The sequence below is a fragment of the Ranitomeya variabilis genome, chromosome 7 (genome assembly GCF_051348905.1).
Source record: "Ranitomeya variabilis isolate aRanVar5 chromosome 7, aRanVar5.hap1, whole genome shotgun sequence".
In the NCBI taxonomy this organism is placed as follows: domain Eukaryota; kingdom Metazoa; phylum Chordata; class Amphibia; order Anura; family Dendrobatidae; genus Ranitomeya; species Ranitomeya variabilis.
Window position 1 is genome coordinate 88304832 of NC_135238.1, and position 20233 is coordinate 88325064.

A 20233-nucleotide genomic window follows, 5' to 3' on the forward strand; every position below is an offset into this window, starting at 1 on the left:
ATGTCACAAGTTCAATTCCACCAGTAGCCACCGGGGGAGCCCAGAATCCAAATTCACAACAGTACCCCCCCCTCAAGGAGGGGGCACCGAACCCTCACCAGAACCACCAGGGCGATCAGGATGGGCCCTATGAAAGGCACGAACCAGATCAGAGGCATGAACATCAGATGCAGTGACCCAAGAATTATCCTCCTGGCCGTATCCCTTCCACTTGACCAGATACTGGAGTCTCCGTCTGGAAACACGGGAGTCTAGGATTTTTTCCACAACGTACTCCAACTCACCCTCAACCAACACCGGAGCAGGAGGCTCAACGGAAGGCACAACCGGTGCCTCATACCTGCGCAATAACGACCGATGAAAAACGTTATGAATAGAAAAGGATGCAGGGAGGTCCAAACGGAAGGAAACAGGGTTAAGAATCTCCAATATTTTATACGGACCGATGAACCGAGGCTTAAACTTAGGAGATGAGACCCTCATAGGGACAAAACGAGAAGACAACCACACCAAATCTCCAACACAAAGCCGAGGACCAACACGACGGTGACGGTTGGCAAAAAGCTGAGTCTTCTCCTGGGACAACTTTAAATTGTCCATCACCTGCCCCCAGATATGATGCAATCTCTCCACCACCGCATCCACTCCAGGACAATCCGAGGATTCCATCTGACCGGAGGAAAATCGAGGATGGAACCCCGAATTACAGAAAAACGGGGAAACCAAGGTGGCAGAGCTGGCCCGATTATTGAGGGCGAACTCCGCCAATGGCAAAAAAGCAACCCAATCATCCTGGTCAGCAGACACAAAACACCTCAGATATGTCTCCAGGGTCTGATTAGTCCGCTCGGTCTGGCCATTAGTCTGAGGGTGAAAAGCAGACGAAAAAGACAAATCTATGCCCATCCTAGCACAAAATGCCCGCCAAAATCTAGACACAAATTGGGTTCCTCTGTCAGAAACGATATTCTCAGGAATACCATGCAAACGAACAACATTTTGAAAAAACAGGGGCACCAACTCGGAAGAAGAAGGCAATTTGGGCAGGGGAACCAAATGAACCATCTTAGAAAAACGGTCACACACCACCCAGATGACAGACATCTTCTGAGAAACAGGCAGATCTGAAATAAAATCCATCGAGATGTGTGTCCAAGGCCTCTTAGGAATAGGCAAGGGCAACAATAATCCACTAGCCCGAGAACAACAAGGCTTGGCCCGAGCACAAACGTCACAAGACTGCACAAAGCCTCGCACATCTCGTGACAGGGAAGGCCACCAGAAGGATCTTGCCACCAAATCCCTGGTACCAAAAATTCCAGGATGACCTGCCAACGCAGAAGAATGCACCTCAGAGATGACTTTACTGGTCCAATCATCAGGAACAAACAGCCTATCAGGCGGACAACGATCCGGTCTATCCGCCTGAAACTCCTGCAAGGCCCGCCGCAGGTCTGGAGAAACAGCTGACAAGATAACTCCCTCCTTAAGAATACCTGTGGGGTCAGAGTTGCCAGGTGAATCAGGCTCAAAACTCCTAGAAAGGGCATCCGCCTTAACATTCTTAGAACCTGGTAGGTACGATACCACAAAATTAAACCGAGAAAAAAATAATGACCAGCGCGCCTGTCTAGGATTCAGGCGCCTGGCGGTCTCAAGATAAATCAAATTTTTGTGGTCAGTCAATACCACCACCTGATGTCTGGCCCCCTCGAGCCAATGGCGCCACTCCTCAAACGCCCACTTCATGGCCAAAAGCTCCCGATTCCCAACATCATAATTCCGCTCAGCGGGCGAAAATTTACGGGAAAAGAAGGCACAAGGCCTCATCACGGCGCAGTCAGAACTTTTCTGCGACAACACTGCCCCAGCTCCGATCTCAGAAGCGTCGACCTCAACCTGAAAAGGAAGAGTCACATCAGGCTGACGCAACACAGGGGCAGAAGAAAAACGGCGCTTAAGCTCCTGAAAGGCCTCCACAGCATCAGGGGACCAATTAGCAACATCAGCACCCTGTCTAGTCAAATCGGTCAATGGCTTAACGACATCCGAAAAGCCAGAAATAAATCGACGATAAAAGTTGGCAAAGCCCAAAAATTTCTGAAGACTTTTAAGAGAAGAGGGCTGCGTCCAATCACAAATAGCTTGAACCTTGACAGGATCCATCTCAATGGAAGAGGGAGAAAAAATATATCCCAAAAAGGAAATTCTCTGAACCCCAAAAACGCACTTAGAACCCTTGACACACAGAGAATTAGACCGCAAAACCTGAAAAACCCTCTTAACTTGCCGGACATGAGAGTCCCAGTCATCCGAAAAAATCAGAATATCATCCAGATACACTATCATAAATTTATCCAAAAAATCGCGGAAAATATCATGCATAAAGGACTGGAAGACTGAAGGGGCATTAGAAAGACCAAAAGGCATCACCAAATACTCAAAGTGGCCCTCGGGCGTATTAAATGCGGTTTTCCACTCATCCCCCTGCCTGATCCGCACCAAATTATACGCCCCACGGAGATCAATCTTAGAGAACCACTTGGCCCCCTTTATGCGAGCAAACAAATCAGTCAGCAACGGCAATGGGTATTGATATTTAACCGTGATTTTATTCAAAAGCCGATAATCAATACATGGTCTCAAAGAGCCGTCTTTTTTTGACACAAAGAAAAAACCGGCTCCTAAGGGAGATGACGATGGACGAATATGTCCCTTTTCCAAGGACTCCTTTATATATTCTCGCATAGCAGTATGTTCAGGCACAGACAGATTAAATAAACGACCCTTTGGGTATTTACTACCCGGAATTAAATCTATAGCACAATCGCACTCACGGTGCGGAGGTAGTGAACCCAGCTTGGGTTCTTCAAAGACGTCACGATAATCAGACAGGAACTCAGGGATTTCAGAGGGAATAGATGATGAAATGGACACCAAAGGTACGTCCCCATGAGTCCCCTTACATCCCCAGCTCAACACAGACATAGCTCTCCAGTCAAGGACTGGGTTGTGAGACTGCAGCCATGGCAATCCCAGCACCAAATCCTCATGTAGATTATACAGCACTAGAAAACGAATAGTCTCCTGGTGATCCGGATTAATACACATAGTCACTTGTGTCCAGTATTGTGGTTTATTATTAGCCAATGGGGTGGAGTCAATCCCCTTCAGAGGAATAAGAGTTTCCAAAGGCTCTAAATCATACCCACAACGATTGGCAAAGGACCAATCCATAAGACTCAAAGCGGCGCCAGAGTCGATATAGGCGTCAGTAGTAATAGATGACAAAGAGCAAATCAGGGTCACAGACAAAATAAATTTAGACTGTAAAGTGCCAATGGAAACGGATTTATCAAGCTTTTTAGTACGCTTAGAGCACGCTGATATAACATGAGTAGAATCCCCACAATAGAAACACAACCCATTTTTCCGTCTAAAATTCTGCCGCTCGCTTCTGGACAGAATTCTATCACACTGCATGCTTTCTGGCGTCTTCTCAGTGGACACCGCCAGATGGTGCACAGGTTTGCGCTCCCGCAGACGCCTATCGATCTGAATGGCCATTGTCATGGACTCATTCAGACCCGCAGGCACAGGGAACCCCACCATAACATCCTTAATGGCATCAGAGAGACCCTCTCTGAAAGTAGCCGCCAAGGCACACTCATTCCACTGAGTAAGCACAGACCATTTACGGAATCTTTGGCAGTAAATTTCAGCTTCATCTTGCCCCTGCGATAGGGACATCAAAGTTTTTTCTGCCTGAAGTTCCAAATGAGGTTCCTCATACAGCAAGCCCAAGGCCAAAAAAAACGCATCCACATTGCGCAACGCAGGATCCCCTGGTGCCAATGCAAAAGCCCAGTCTTGAGGGTCGCCGCGGAGCAAGGAAATCACAATCCCAACCTGCTGTGCAGAGTCTCCAGCAGAACGAGATTTCAGGGACAAAAATAGCTTACAATTATTTCTAAAATTCTGAAAGCTAGATCTATTCCCTGAGAAGAATTCCGGCAAAGGAATTCTCGGCTCAGATACCGGAGCATGAATAATAAAATCTTGCAAATTTTGTACTTTCGTGGTGAGATTATTCAAACCTGCAGTTACACTCTGAAGATCCATTATTAACAGGTGAACACAAAGCCATTCAAAGATTATAAGGAGAGAGAAAAAAAAGAAAGACTGCAGCATAGACAGACTGGCAAGTGATCCAATTAAGAGCACAGAGAAAAAAAAAAAAAAAAAAAAAAAAAAAAAACTCTCAGCAGACTTCTTATTTCTCTCCTTTCTCAGCCAAGGATTTTAACCCTTTAGTAGTCCGGTCAAACTGTCATGATCTCCATGGCCAGAGAACTAGCATAAGCCTCTATAGGAACAAGCTCTTGGAAGATGTAACTGTACTGACCATGAACTAAACCTACCGCATCATCTAGAAGTAGCCAGGTAGCATGTCCTACTTTTTATCCCTATATGCCCAGCGCCGGCCGGAGAACTAAATAATGCTAGCAGAGGGAAATATAAGACCTGACTCACCTCTAGAGAAATGCCCAAAAGGAGACAGAAGCCCCCCACATATATTGGCGGTGATATGAGATGAAACAACAAACGCAGCAGGAAAATAGTTTTAGCAAATTTGAGGTCCGCTTTCTAGATAGCAGAAGACAGAAAGCATACTTTCATGGTCAGTAGAAAACCCTAACAAAACACATCCAGAAATTACTTTAGGACTCTGGCATTAACTCATAATACCAGAGTGGCAATTCCTGATCAACAAGAGCTTTCCAGACACAGTAACGAAACTGCAGCTGTGAACTGGAACCAAAATACAAAAACAAAACATGGACGAATGTCCAACTTATCTAGTAGATGTCTGGGAGCAGGAACAAGCACAGAGAGGCTTCTGATAACATTGTTGACCGGCAAGCATCTAACAGAGAAGCCAGGTTATATAGCGACACCCAGATCTAATCAGAACAGGTGAACAGGGAAGATGATGTCACAAGTTCAATTCCACCAGTAGCCACCGGGGGAGCCCAGAATCCAAATTCACAACAATCCTGTAATTACACAACATACAAGTACACAGTGCTGTAATTACATAACACACAAATACACAATGCTGTAATTACACAACACCCAAATACACAATGCTGTGATTACACAACACACAAATACACAATGCTGTGATTACACAATACACACATACACAATGCTGTGATTACACAACACACAAATACACAATGCTGTAATTACACAACACACAAATACACAATGCTGTGATTACACAACACACAAATACACAATGCTGTGATTACACAACACACAAATACACAATGCTGTGATTACACAACACATAAATACACAATGCTGTCATAACACAACATACAAATGCACAATGCTGTGATTACACAACACACAAATACACAATGTTGTAATTACACAATACAGAATGCTGTAATTACACAACACACAAGTACACAGTGTTGTAATTACATAACACACAAATACACAATGCTGTAATTACACACCAATACACAATGCTGTGATTACAGAACACACCAATACACAATGCTATGATTACATAACACACAAATACACAATGCTGTCATAACACAACACACAAATACACAATGCTGTGATTACACAACACACAAATACACAATGCTGTAATTACACAACACACAAATACACAATGCTGTAATTACACAACATACAAGTACACAGTGCTGTAATTACATAACACACAAATACACAATGCTGTAATTACACAACACCCAAATACACAATGCTGTGATTACACAACACACAAATACACAATGCTGTGATTACACAATACACACATACACAATGCTGTGATTACACAACACACAAATACACAATGCTGTAATTACACAACACACAAATACACAATGCTGTGATTACACAACACACAAATACACAATGCTGTGATTACACAACACACAAATACACAATGCTGCAATTACACAACACACAAATACACAATGCTGTAATTACACAACACACAAATACACAATGCTGTGATTGCACAACACACAAATACAAAATGCTGTGATTACACAACACACAAATACACAATGCTGTAATTACACAAAACACACATACACAATGCTGTGATTACCAACACACAAATACACAATGCTGTAATTACACAACACACAAATACACAATGCTGTAATTACAAAACACACAAATACACAATGCTGTGATTACACAACACACGAATACACAATGCTGTGATTACACAACACAAAAATACACAATTCTGTAATTACACAACACACACATACACAATGCTGTGATTACACAACACACAAATACACAATGCTGTAATTACACAACAAACAAATACACAATGCTGTAATTACACAAAACACACATACACAATGCTGTGATTACACAACACAAAAATACACAATTCTGTAATTACACAACACACATACACAATGCTGTGATTACACAACACACAAATACACAACGCTGTCATTACACAACACACAAGTATACAATACTGTGATTACACAACACACAAATACACAATGCTGTAATTACACAACAAACAAATACACAATGCTGTAATTACACAACACACATACACAATGCTGTGATTACACAACACACAAATACACAATGCTGTAATTACACAGCACATAAATACACAATGCTGTAATGACACAACACACAAATACACAATGCTGTGATTGGACAACACACAGATACACAATGCTGTAATTACACAACACACAAATACACAATGCTGTAAATACACAACACATAAATACACAATGCTGTGATTACAAAATAAAACGAATAAACAATGCTGTGATTACACAACACACAAATACACAATGCTGTAATTACACAAAACACACATACACAATGCTGTGATTACACAACACACAAATACACAATGCTGTAATTACACAACACACAAATACACAATGCTGTAATTACGCAACACACAAGTACACAATGCTGTAATTACACAACACACAAATGCACAATGCTGTAATTACACAGCAAACAAATACACAATGCTGTGATTACACAACACACAAATACACAATGCTGTAATTACACAACACACAAATACACAATGCTGTGATTACACAACACACAAATACACAATGCTGTAATTACACAACACACAAATACACAATGCTGTGATTACACAACACACAAATACACAATGCTGTAATTACACAACACACAAATACACAATGCTGCAAATACACAACACATAAATACACAATGCTGTGATTACACAACACACAAATACACAAAGCTGTAATTACACAACACACAAATACACAATGCTGTAAATACACAACACATAAATACACAATGCTGTAATTACATTAGTTCTGTAGTATCTGGAAATGGCTGATACACATTGAAAGACGTTGCGAATAACAGGTGATCGATGCGGTGTACAGGGTGTGGCCCCAACCAATCTCACATTGATGATCTATCCCATAGATAGATCATAAACATACTGTGACCCAACAACCCTTTAAAGGGAACCTGTCAGCAGTTTTGGCTGATATAAGATACGGCCATCACCTTTCACGCTGATATACAGTATTCTATAATGCTGTATATCTGCCCCCAACCCGACCTGCAAGAAAAGAAACATAACTTTTATTATACTCACCTGCGGGGCGTGCCAGTCCGAGGGGTGTCTCTCTTCTTGGTCCGGCGTCTGCCATCTGCTTGCGATGCCGTCCTCCTGCTTGCTTCATGTGGATGACGCGTCTCTGCATCATCCACACAGTCTACTCAGCACCGTGCTGCTGCGCAGGTGTACTTATGTGCCCTGTTGAGGGCAGAGCAAAGTACTGCTCTTTGACCTTTCCCAGCACCTGCGCACTGCAGTACTTTGCTCTGCCCTCAACATGGCAGAGAAGTACGCCTGCGCAGGAGCGCGGTGACGAGGAGACTGTGTGGATGATGCATCAACGCGTCATCCACATGAAGCAAGCAGGAGGACAGCAACCGTAAGAAGATGGGAGGCACCGGACCAAGAACAGCGATATCCTTCGGACCGGACCACCCCGCAGGTGAGTATAATAAAAGTTATTTTTCTCCTCTTACAGGTCGGGTTGGGGGCAGATATACAGCATTATAGACTGCTATATATCAGCCCTGCAAGGTGATGGCTGTAACTTGTATCGGCCAAAGCTGCTGACAGGTTCCCTATAAGAAAAATATTTAGAATTGAGAGTCCTCAGTGGTTGATACCAAGATATATTTCTTTCCTAGGTTCCCTATAAGACACCCTGACTTCTTTTCTAAGCTGTTTACAATACCTGTAGCATCTATCTGTCAGTGGAGTGATGACCAATCTAGGTGTATTGCCGAGATACTCATATCCATATTGCAATTCAGCATTGATCATTTTCGTTTGCAAATGTCCTTCCTGCATAAGAAAAGAATATTAATTTTAAAAAGTTGTTACAGAGCATTTTAGCTAGGTAATACTTAGAAGTTTATTTGATTGTATTAATACCTCGTGAACTTTTCCACATTTTTTCACGATACACCCACAAGCTTAAATCTATTTTATTGTATAATATATTTTTGTGATATACCAATAATAAGTATTTGTGAAGTGTAAAGGAAATTATACATGGTATAATAATTATTTTAAAAGTATACAGTAAATCTGAATATTGTAACGTGCATTTGTATTCACCCCCTGAGTCACGACTTTGTAGGACCATGTTTCACTGCAATTACTGCTGCAGGTCTTTTGGGGTATGTTCCTACTAGCTTTGCACATCTAAGAGGCTGAAATTTTTGCCTGTTCTTCTTTGCAAACTAGCTCTCTCTCACTGAGATTGGATAGAGGCATCTGAGAACAGCAATGTTCAAGTCTTTCCACATATTCTCAATGGGATTTAGGTCTGAACTGTGACTGGGCCATTCACACACATAAATATGCTCCAGGATTGACTTGCATTTAGCTCCATCCATCTTCCCATCAACTCTGACCAGCTTCTCTATCCCTGCTAAAAAAAAACCTCCCCGCACCATGATGCTGTCACCACCATGTGTCATGGTGAGGATGGTGTTTCCAGGGTGTTGTGGAGAGTTAGTTTTCCACTAAACATAGTGTTTTGCATTTAATTCAAGAAGTTCTAGTTTGATCTAATCTGACGAGTACCTTTTTTCACATGCTAGCTGTGTCCTATAAATGGCCTTTTGCAAACTGCAAATGGGACTTCTTACTTCTTATGACTTAGTTTCACAAATGTCTTTCTTCTTGCCATTCTTCCATAACAGCCTGATTTACGGAGTATACAACGAATAGCTGTCCTGTGGATGGATTCTCCCACCAGAGATGTGGATGTATCCAGCGTCACCAGTGTGACCTTGGGCCTCTTGGCTGATTCTCTAATTAGTGCTCTCCTTGTTTGGGATATCAATTTAGGCAGATGACCATATTTAAGTAGGCTTGCAGTTGTGCCATAGTCTTTCCTTTTTTGAATGATGGATTGAATAGGGCTCCGCGGGATGTTCAAAGCTTGGGCTAAGTTTTTTATTACCTAACCCTGCTTTACTCTCCTACAAAACTTTATCCCTGACCTGTCTGGTGTGTTCCTTTGTTTTCATGATGCTGTTTGATCCCTAATGTTCTCAAACAAACCTCTGAGGCCTCCACAGAACAGCTGTAGTTATACTGAGAATTGGTCACTCAGGATTTTATTTAGGAGTATCAGACTACAGAGGGTTGAATACAAATGCAAGTCATAATTTTAAGATTTATATTTTTAAAATAATTTAAAAAATCATGTATCATTTCCTTTACACTTCACAAATACTTGCTTCTTTGTGATGGTGTAGCACATAAAATCCCAATAATATACATTTAAGTTTGTGATGGAATGTGAAAAAGTTCAAGGCGTATAAATAGTTTCTCAAAGCAGTGTATAATTAATAACAAAATAACATTTTGGGTCATGGATATGACTGTGGCATGGCCGTATTTTGCGTAGAGCGGGAGCAGGGCTGATATAGATGTGCATGACATCACGACTACTGTACTTATGTATGCTTTCTTTTTTATGGCATCTGACAGAAAATAAATTGTGGCACTGATCCTAAATGTAATTTCTTATATTCCTACATTCAATTTGTTCTATAATTTAAAAAGCCAAATTAAAATAGGGCTGGAATGTTTATAAACCTTGCTGTATTGGCATATACTCTGCTTATTACACTAATATATAAATCCGTATTGAATACATTTCCTTCAGATGCATTAAACCTAAATAAGAGCTGACGACCCCCCTATGCTGGCTGTATTCTGTCATAATGAGTGGCTGCACAGCTCGTTACAGCCGACGCAATACTCTGACAGCTGTACAATACTTTCATTAGAATCATACCGCAATGCTATCCCAGCTGCCATACAGCCAATATGATGGTGGTTATAAGGGGCCTGACAATCCATTACAGCTCTGTCCAAATATATCTCTACATTTAGATTTTTATGTCAGAAATGCTTTACTGGGCAGATATTACTTTCTTACCACTAACTTATACTCAATATGCATATTTAGCCTTGGTAAATATGAAGACCTCCAATGTTGAGCTTACTGCACACGACGGTCACCAATTCTACTGAATTATTGCGAATAAATAGAGATAAAATCCAGCTCAGCAGGTCCATGTCTCCTGTTCCCCTGCGTGCACGGTGTGAACAGCTTGGCAACAACAATATACAAGAAAGTCCAACTCAACCAGCTACAATGTTTTCACAAAGGTCTTCCTGTATGTCATAGGTGCAACAGGTTTAAAAACAAATCATTGAGTCCTAAACAGTGAGGGTATGAGTCCACGGGCCGGATTACATCTGGATTAGCTGCGGATTGAACTCTGCGTACAACCACAGCGTTCAACCTGCAGCGTCCAGATGTTACAGCATAGTGGAGGGGATTTTATTAAATCCCGTCTCCACTATGTGTGTGGACACGCATCCGGCGGCCCTGCGTTTACGGACATGTGGCGCATCATTTTAGAACACAGCATGTCTGTTTACCTTGCGGTGACGCTCCGTCGCTGCAAGGTAAATCACAGGGTCCTATGTATAGGGTGTGGAGATTCCGGATGTGTGCAATGAACACATCCGGAATCGCCACGCGTACAGAAGGGGGCGGTGCTTTGGGCAAAGCGGGTTTTCCGCTCCGTCCAAAGCGCCGTGAATCCGGACAGTGGACACGCATCCTAACGCATTTCAGATTGTGTTTTACCAAGCCTCTATTATACAGGACATGGCACCTTAAAAAGAAGCAGTCATCAGGATTTTATACCCCAACCTAATGACATTTATGTAAAGGCGATGTGATGCTGAGTTACTCCTCACTTTTCTTGAAGAAATCTGTTTTGCCGTTTCAGAGAAATCTATAGTAGAAACTGCATGCTAATGAGCTACAAGTTCAGAGGGCGGGCACCCCGCTTACAGCTCTGCTTCTTCTCTCCCGATTCCCTGCCCGCTGCTTGCCTCCTGCCTCTGACTAATCACTCCTGGGTCAGTGACTTGTTGTCAGTCAGGCAGTAGGCAAGCACCAGGCAGGGAAGGCAGAGAAGCAGCAGAGCTATAAGGGTGCTTACACACCGAGTTCTTTCACGCATTCGGTGGCTCCATCGGGGCTTACATCAGAATCACACACAAAATGGGTTTTGGATATATGCGCTGACGGGGCCATAGTCTTTAATGCTCCAGAAGGGACACCACATGCTCTGTTGTGTATTATTTTCGGCCATATGCAACTACTCGAGGCGGACACCAAAACGTAGTCTAGTACAGCTAGTTGTCTGCCTCCAATAGGCATATATGGCTGAAAATGATGCATGACAGAGCACACGGTGTCCCTTCTGGAGTATTATAGTCAATGGCCCAGGCGGTGCATACAAATGAATCCCATTTTGCAGTGGGTGCGGACGTAAACTCCGACTGTCAATAGCCTTTGGTATAACATCCTGCTTTTTTTCTCCCCATGCGGTGTCCATTCCATAGTTTTTGCTTTTGTAAGGTTTTGGATTCCGGCTAATGTATATAAAGTAGAACTTTGGCCTTTTCTATTCAAAAGACATTTTTGGTCGGGACACAAGTAAATGTATGCTTGTAAACCTGTTACTAGAGCTGGGCAAACCCAAACAGTAAAGCTTGGTGTCCGTACCAAACACTTTCTGTTAGGGCACGGACACTGAACACGGACTTCACCAGGAAGTCTGTGTTACTGTTTGGGTTCGTAGCCCTGAACACCGGGTGTTTGTCACGCTGTCATGTGCATGACAGCGCGGCAAATACTTCCTCTGATCGGTGGTAAAATCATTACTGCCGGTCAGACAGCCATGGGTCCCTTGCTGTCAACTGACAGCGTGAGCCTGCAGCTGTGTTCGGAGGTAAAAAGTTTACCGTACCTCCGGTCACTGGCATTGGCTGATGGGACTACTGCTCGTAGCAGCTCATTCATTGGTGGTTCTCAGCCTGGACGGTCACATCTTGGCACCGTCCAGGTTGAAAACTGTTTATCCCCCAGACATTGATTACAGTATGGTACAGAACGACCGACAGGTGAGGAATATGGTTGTTTTTTATTTCTGTTTTATTACAGGAGATGAGGGATTCAATGAAATGGGAGATGATGTGAGTATAGCTTAATTTAGAATCATTAAAGGAGTACGTATCATTCTTTCAATAAAAGTACTTTATTATGGCTGTGTCTTTATTTACCATACAACTATTAGATTAGTAATGGATACGTGTCTTATAGACGCTTCTCCATTAGTAATCTATGGGCTTGATGCCACCGGACAATACAAAGGTGACATCAACGCCACAAATATGAACCCCACTTGCCATCGATACAGGGCAAGTGGGAAGAGCTGAGCAAAGTGCCAGAATTGGCGCATCTAATAGAAGCGCCTTTTCTGGGCGGCTGTGGGCTGCTTTTTTTAGGCTGGGGTGGGCAATTTCAATGGCCCCTAGCTGTCTGCTTTAGCAAATACAATAATAATTTTTAATAATAATTTTAAAAAACAGAGTGGGGACCCCTCTATTCTTGATATCCAACCTTGCTAACGCTGACAGCCGAGGGTTGCAACTCCCAGCTGTCAGTTTTGCCTGACTGGTTATCAAAAATACAGGGGACCTCACATTTTTTTTTGGACTATTTATTTAGATTGCAGGCGCCGGCTGATGAATACTACCTTTAGCCACTGCCCACTCTTGCTGTTATTAGAGGCAGCAGGTGTAGGCTGATGGGAGCAGTAGTCCCATCAGACGACGCCAGTGACTGGAGGTAAACTTTAGACCTTCGATCAAAACTGCGGGCTCTCACTGTCATCTGACAGCATGGGAACTGCAGCTGTCTTACTGGCAGCAATGATTTTACTGCCAATCAGAAGCAGTATTTGCCACGTTGTCAAGCTCATGACAGCGTGGCAAACATTGGATGTTCGGGTCCCACATTCAAGTGAATGTGGTCCGGGTTAGGGTTAGGGTTTGGGTATGAGTACTGTTCTGGTACCCGAACCCGAACTTTTTTTTAACTGTTTGGCCGTACCCGCCGAACCCAAACATCCAGGCGTCTGCCCATCTCTACCTGTTACACCAATGAAACAGAAGAAGATTTTTTCTCACAATGCAGCCAGTCGTGATAGACTCTCTCATATGTTAATGAGCTTTATTTATTCAGTATATACATTTATGCAGCAATCTCACTCAACAGTGGTCTCACACTCTTAGAAGAGGATTTCTACCAAAAATACATGACATGGGTCTTGTCCTACTAAAATAGAAATTACTATTGTTATTTTTCACTTGATTCTGGAGGCTATTTTTATAAAAGTGACAGCAGGATGTTTAGCCATAGAAGACAGAGTTCATTTTGGCATTATAAGTTTCATTATTCTGTTCCATATTAGTAATAGAATATCATAATTCATGGCAGAGACCGATCCTGTTGATGCCACAGTATGAAAAGTTTGAGAAGCCCTGATCTACAATACAAACTCAACACAACATATATCTGTATAAAGTTTTGTAAAACTTTGGTCCTTCAATCTACTATATAATTGTCTAAGGGTCACTTCTGTCTGTCCTTCTTTCTGTCATGGATATTCATTGGTCGCGGCCTCTGTCTGTCATGGAAATCCAAGTCGCTGATTGGTCGCGGCAAAACAGCCACAACCAATCAGCGACGGGCACTGTCCGGCGGCAAAATGGCTGCTCCTTCCTCCCCGCAGTCAGTGCCCGCTCCATAATCCTCTCCAGTCAGCGCTCACACAGGGTTAATGGCAGCGCTAAAGGACCGCGTTATGCCGCGGTGTAACGCACTCCGTTAACGCTGCTATTAACCCTGTGTGACCAACTTTTTACTATTGATGCTGCCTATGCAGCATCAATAGTAAAAAGATCTAATGTTAAAAATAATTAAAAAAAAGAAAAAATCGTTATATACTCACCATCCGTCGGCCCCTCGGATCCAGAACAGGCCTTCCCTGCTCCTTGCGACGCTCCGGTGACCGCTCCATGCATTGCCATCTCGCAAGATGATGAAGTAGCGGTCTCGCGAGACCGCTACGTCATCATCTCGCGAGACCAATATGCACTCTTGGGACCAGAGCGCGCGAGGAGCGTCAGGTAACCGCTTCGCCTGGATCCGGGGACCAACGGAAGGTAAGTATATAACTATTTTTTATTTTAATTCTTTATTTTAACAGGGATATGATGCCCACATTGCTATATACTATCTGGGCTGTGCAATATACTACATGGGCTGTGCAATATACTACGTGGCTGTGCAATATACTACGTGGGCTGGGCAATATACTACGTGGGCTGGGCAATATACTACGTGGGCTGTGCAATATACTACATGGGCTGGGCAATATACTACGTGGGTGTGCAATATACTACATGGGCTGGGCAATAAACTACGTGGGTTGTGCAATATACTGCGTGGGTTGTGCAATATACTACATGGGCTGTGCAATATACTACGTGGGCTGTGCAATATACTACGTGGGCTGTGCAATATACTGCATGGGTTGTGCTATATACTACGTGGGCTGTGCTATATACTGCATGAGCTGTGCGATATACTGCGTGGCCTGTGCAATATACTGCATGGGCTGTGCTATATACTACGTGGGCTGTGCAATATACTACGTGGGCTGTGAAATATACTACGTGGGCTGTGCAATATACTACGTGGGCTGTGCAATATACTACATGGGCTTTCCAATGTACTACGTGGGCTGTGCAATGTACTACGTGGGCTGTGCAATGTACTGTGTGGGCTGTGCAATATACTACGTGGCCTGTGCAATATACTACGTGGCCTGTGCAATATACTATGTGGCCTGTGCAATATACTATGTGGGCTGTGCAATATACTACATGGGCTGTGCAATATACTACGTGGGCTGTACAATATACTACATGGCTGTGCTATATACTACATGGGCTGTGTTATACACTACGTGGCCTGTGTTATACACTACGTGGCCTGTGTTATACACTACGTGGGCTGTGTTATATACTGCGTGCGTGGGCTGCTATATACTACGTGGCTGTGTTATATGCTATGTGGGCTGCTATACACTCCGTGGGCTGTGCTATACACTACGTGGCTGTGCTATATACTCCGTGGGCTGTGTTATATTCTACGTGGCTGTGCTATATACTCCGTGGGCTGTGCTATATACTCCGTGGGCTGTGCTATATACTACGTGGCTGTGCTGTATACTACGTAGCTGTGCTATATACTACGTGGCCGGCCGCAAACAATCAGCGACAGGCGCAGTTCGGCCGCAAATTGGCGCAGGATTTGAACCACGCTTCGCTAAATGGTCGCGGCCGGCCGAATCCTGTGTATTCAATGTATTATTCTAAAATCTTCATAAATAAACTACATACATATTCTAGAATACCCGATGTGTTAGAATCGGGCTACCAGCTAGTTAAACAATAGTTTTTCAGATTGCTACTTATTCTGTATTGGAGAATTTCATATACAAGATGTCATGATCCAGGTCGGGGTTTGCTTCTTGCTTCTCTTTCCCTGGCCTGTTCATGGAGGTGTTAACTTTTCCTGCCTCTCTTTGGTTCTTGGGTGGCTATTTATTGGTGCTATTTTAGGTAGCCTTTTTCAGTGATAGTTCATGCTTCCTGGCTAGAGCAGCTGATCTGTTTACGCTAGTGATCCTTCTGCCTCCCGTGTGTGTGTCTGACCTGTTCTCTATTCCTGATTCAGTGTACATTTGGTGATTTCCCTACAGTGTATGAGTCGGCTTAAACTCTGAACTCCGCCTCCAGTTTTTCTGTCTCTGGTACTGGCTCGACTGGCTTTTGACCCTCTGGCTTGTACCTTGACTCCTCTTTCCATCTCACGTTTTGGATACCACGCTCCCATCTGGCTCTGAATTTTGGCTAGTCTGTGACCTCATGCTTTGCTGTGACCTCTGGTACTTCATCTCCCTGTTTGTTGCTGACTTCAGCCTGTCTGACTACTCTGCCGCCTCCTGGTGGCGGCCTGTACTTATGCGCCGAAGTGCTACACAGTAACTGCAATCCTTTTTCCCCCATCACATCGCCCCCTGGTGGTGGCTGAGCGCAACTGCTCCACAGTTGCATTGCACAAGATAATCTAAGATCTACTAACAAAACTTGATTTCCTATTACACTTACAGGATGCTCGTAGATCAAGTCATGGAAATTGTGTCTAATCCATCTATAGTGGAAATATGGAGTATTTAATATAACCCTTATTAACAAACTGATATTTTTTTCTGAAATCCTGACTACTATGTCAGTTTCCTATAGAATGGCTATGTAGTTATAATATAGTAATTTTACGGTAATATTTACATTACAGCCAATTTAGCAAAACAATACCAGACAGATTTGTATTAACTTGGCCTATGCTTTAATTTACAACGTAAAAAGTGGTTTTCTGATTTTGGAAAACCCATACTACCTGGCTACAGTTTTTTTTTTACAAACCTGGGCCTCCTCCGCTGCTCCTCGTATCTGGTATTGTCTGAAGCACTTATGTCACATCGACAGCGCTGCAGCCAAAGAGAAAGCTCAGATCCGCTGGGCTCAGTTATTGGCTGCAGCGCTGTTAATGTGACGCAATAACAGTCACTTGCAGACTTTGGGCTGGACCTGTGGAAGGTGAATAAAGTCCAACTTGAATTTTTTAATCCACACTGCAGGGGTTTCCGGAAACTGGAAAGCCATTTTAATACCAAGGATTTTAGGTTTTACAATTACAGATTAAATTGCTTTTGGGCACAAGTTCTCCTTCACATATTATTTTACTTTGTAGTAAAAATAAACATATTCACTTACAAAAACAATGTTCGATAGAAGTTGTGAAAAAGACGAGGCAATTATTTTAAATGAAGTGTGTCTCTATTAATGACTGAATGTTGGGCTGCGTACGTAACAGAAAATCTGTTTTCTGCACATGATTTTTTGAATCTTTCATCATCTATATTTAAACACTGCACTCAGATTAAGAAGTGATTGCAGATGAGCTTTGCAGTCAAGCAAAATGACTTTACAAATAAATATCAAACCATATCTGCACATAATAAAGAATTGTGACACGAGAAACAAAGTGCCATTTAAAGGTAATTTAGCTTAATTATTTTTTTAATTAGTTTCCTCTGTAATCTAAAGTAAAACTGTATTTTCAGTTCTGGAACATAATCATTCCAGTGATCAAGCGCTAGCTTTTTTCGGTACTTGATATTCAGCATTTTGTGATTATAAAAGGATCATTACACACTGCAAGCATCACAATTATTATTTAACTGGAATTATAATAAAGAAGGCAGATGACAATCTCCGTCTTACCTCCCAGTAGTATCGCAGTTGGCTTAACCATTCAAAGTCATTTTCATCACTAACTTGTTTTCTAACTAGCGCTGCAAGAACATCCCTTGCATGGACATCCAGGACCACAAGTGCCCCGAGAGTCACCCGATTCTGTTTTGATAATGTTCCACGCACCAGGGCCACAATATCGTCAATTTGTTTATTATTTTGTTCCAGGTAATCTTCAAGAGCCTAAAATCATTGAGATAAAGCCATAATAACATAAATGACAACATCCAGATTTATCCATGGCACATGGTGAGAACCGTGTGGCAGTGGTGAACCATCTCTGCCGTACATACCTTCTGGCCTTGCCTGATAGACAGCTGAACGTCATTTGTCCAGAAACACTGCGATACACACAATACGGTCTGCCCTGGCCATTCCCTCACCCAGTCAATACGTGTTGCATTAGGGTAGGCTTCGATAGCTTCACCAATCACCTGGAAAACAGATGTATTTCTTCAATGTCATCACTGACAAGATTTGCTGCCCTAAAACACATAGGGAGAAGCTGCTTTTGGCTCTTTCTGTAACACATTGCATTGCTTATCTTGTACTGATCCTGACTCACACTCTGAATATTAATCCTACTTTCAACATTTTTCTGGCCACATTTGGAAAGACAGAACAAAATAACCAATAAACAGAACTCTAAAGGGATAATCAGGAACGAGCGTTCATAGGAGAACTCGTTTCCCAATTATCTCCAAACACACAACAAACAGCTTGTCGTCAGGTGAAATGATTTTTAACCAATAGGAAAATACAAAAAAAGTGGAAGTAAGCCTCACCATGTAGTGTATAGAAGGTTGCTCCTCACTGATACAGCTAGGATCCAAGTCTGTTGATCACCGGATGATTCACAGAAATAAAGGAGAATAAGGATCCATTGGCTAATTTCTGGTAAAAAGGTTCAGGTCTTTATTTCACATGATTAAAAATGAATTTTCCAGACGATTTAAAAAATAGTGCCCACAGATGCGTTTCTGGCCGAAGCCCTTAGTCAAGGAATGACTAAGCCAATGGATCCTTTTTTTGAATGAAATGATTTTTATGCGTGCTTAAGAATCATCATTCTTGGCAGCACATTATCCTGTATAAACAAAGTATGTGCTGCAGAGAACAATGGTACTCTATCAACACAGAACAATTGTATTATTGATCTTCTGTCCGCATGGCAGTGCGGTTGGCTTTTCTAAACAGGCCATTAAATGACTGGTTGCCAGCTTGCATGTGGCCAATCGGTAGTCATTTAATGTTTGCTGTCGGCTGGTGTAAATCCAGCATAAGGCTATGTGCACATGTTGAGTATTTGCAGCAGATTTTTCTGCACCAAAAACCAGAGCAATGGCAGGCAAAAACGGTATGTGTAAAGTATATGCATTTTGACATGTTTTTACATTCATTTTTTTTAATGCATTTTTACTTGCGTTTTTGCCCCAATCTGAATGGGTGAAAAACACTGAGAAAATACTGTAAAAAATTGAAGGTTCAAATCAATAAGGAAGAATTGAGCAGCAGAAATCTCATTCACTTTTGCTGGAGTTGTAAAGTGCAGTGTTTCTACCCTTAAAAAACCCATAGAGAAAAAACTCAGCAAAATTGCAGCGTCTGAACAAGCCCTAACAATTCAGCTACTAGATTGAGGCAAGACAGTTATTTTTGTCTACATCAGATTACTAAAAAGGTGTGACGACAACACATACCAGAAAGCAAATACCAAAACAAGTCCTGTGCAGACAGCGAAAAAACTTGGGATCCTGGGAAAATGAACCTGTGAAGTCTGCACAATTGTGAGTGCAGCTCTTGGCTACATTACAAAGTGTAAAGTGTAAGGGTATGTTCACACAGGGAATTTTTGCTGCATTTTTTTCTGCAGCAAAACCTGATTTCTTGCCAGGAAAGAAGATGCAGCAAAAACGCAGGTTTTGGTGTGTTTTTTCATGCTTTTTGGTGGCTACCTTGTGACAATTCGTGCATGCTAATAAAGTTGAGTGCTCCCAGAGGAAAAAAAAAACTACTTCCTGTAGAACCGTACCTCTAGATCCTTTGAAAAGCCGGCAATTCATCTGCCGCATACAGTAAAATCACAGTGACAGGTTAGAATAGAATAGATATATATACACATAGAATATATACATATATAGATGTGAGTGACACACATACAGTATATATGTATATATATTACATAGATAGATAGGTAGAAGAAAAGCCAGCAATTCAGCAGCCGAGGTAGTGTAAAATAACTGCAGGAGCCGACAGGACAGAAGAGATGGATTACATACAATAAATACAAATAGAATAGGTAGATCT

General features: G+C 42.3%; 1 protein-coding gene across 2 annotated transcripts in view; it reads right to left on the reverse strand.

The window, feature by feature from the left end:
* Window positions 1-20233, reverse strand: part of DNAH7 (dynein axonemal heavy chain 7) — a 564416-nt gene that overhangs the window by 347461 nt on the left and 196722 nt on the right. For both annotated transcript variants that reach the window (XM_077275383.1, XM_077275384.1), the window contains exons 21-23: window positions 18220-18360; window positions 17897-18109; window positions 8328-8437 (exon numbers count right to left, since the gene is read on the reverse strand). In XM_077275383.1, coding sequence (XP_077131498.1) covers window positions 8328-8437; window positions 17897-18109; window positions 18220-18360 — 464 coding nt within the window. The remainder of the gene's footprint in view (window positions 1-8327; window positions 8438-17896; window positions 18110-18219; window positions 18361-20233) is intronic.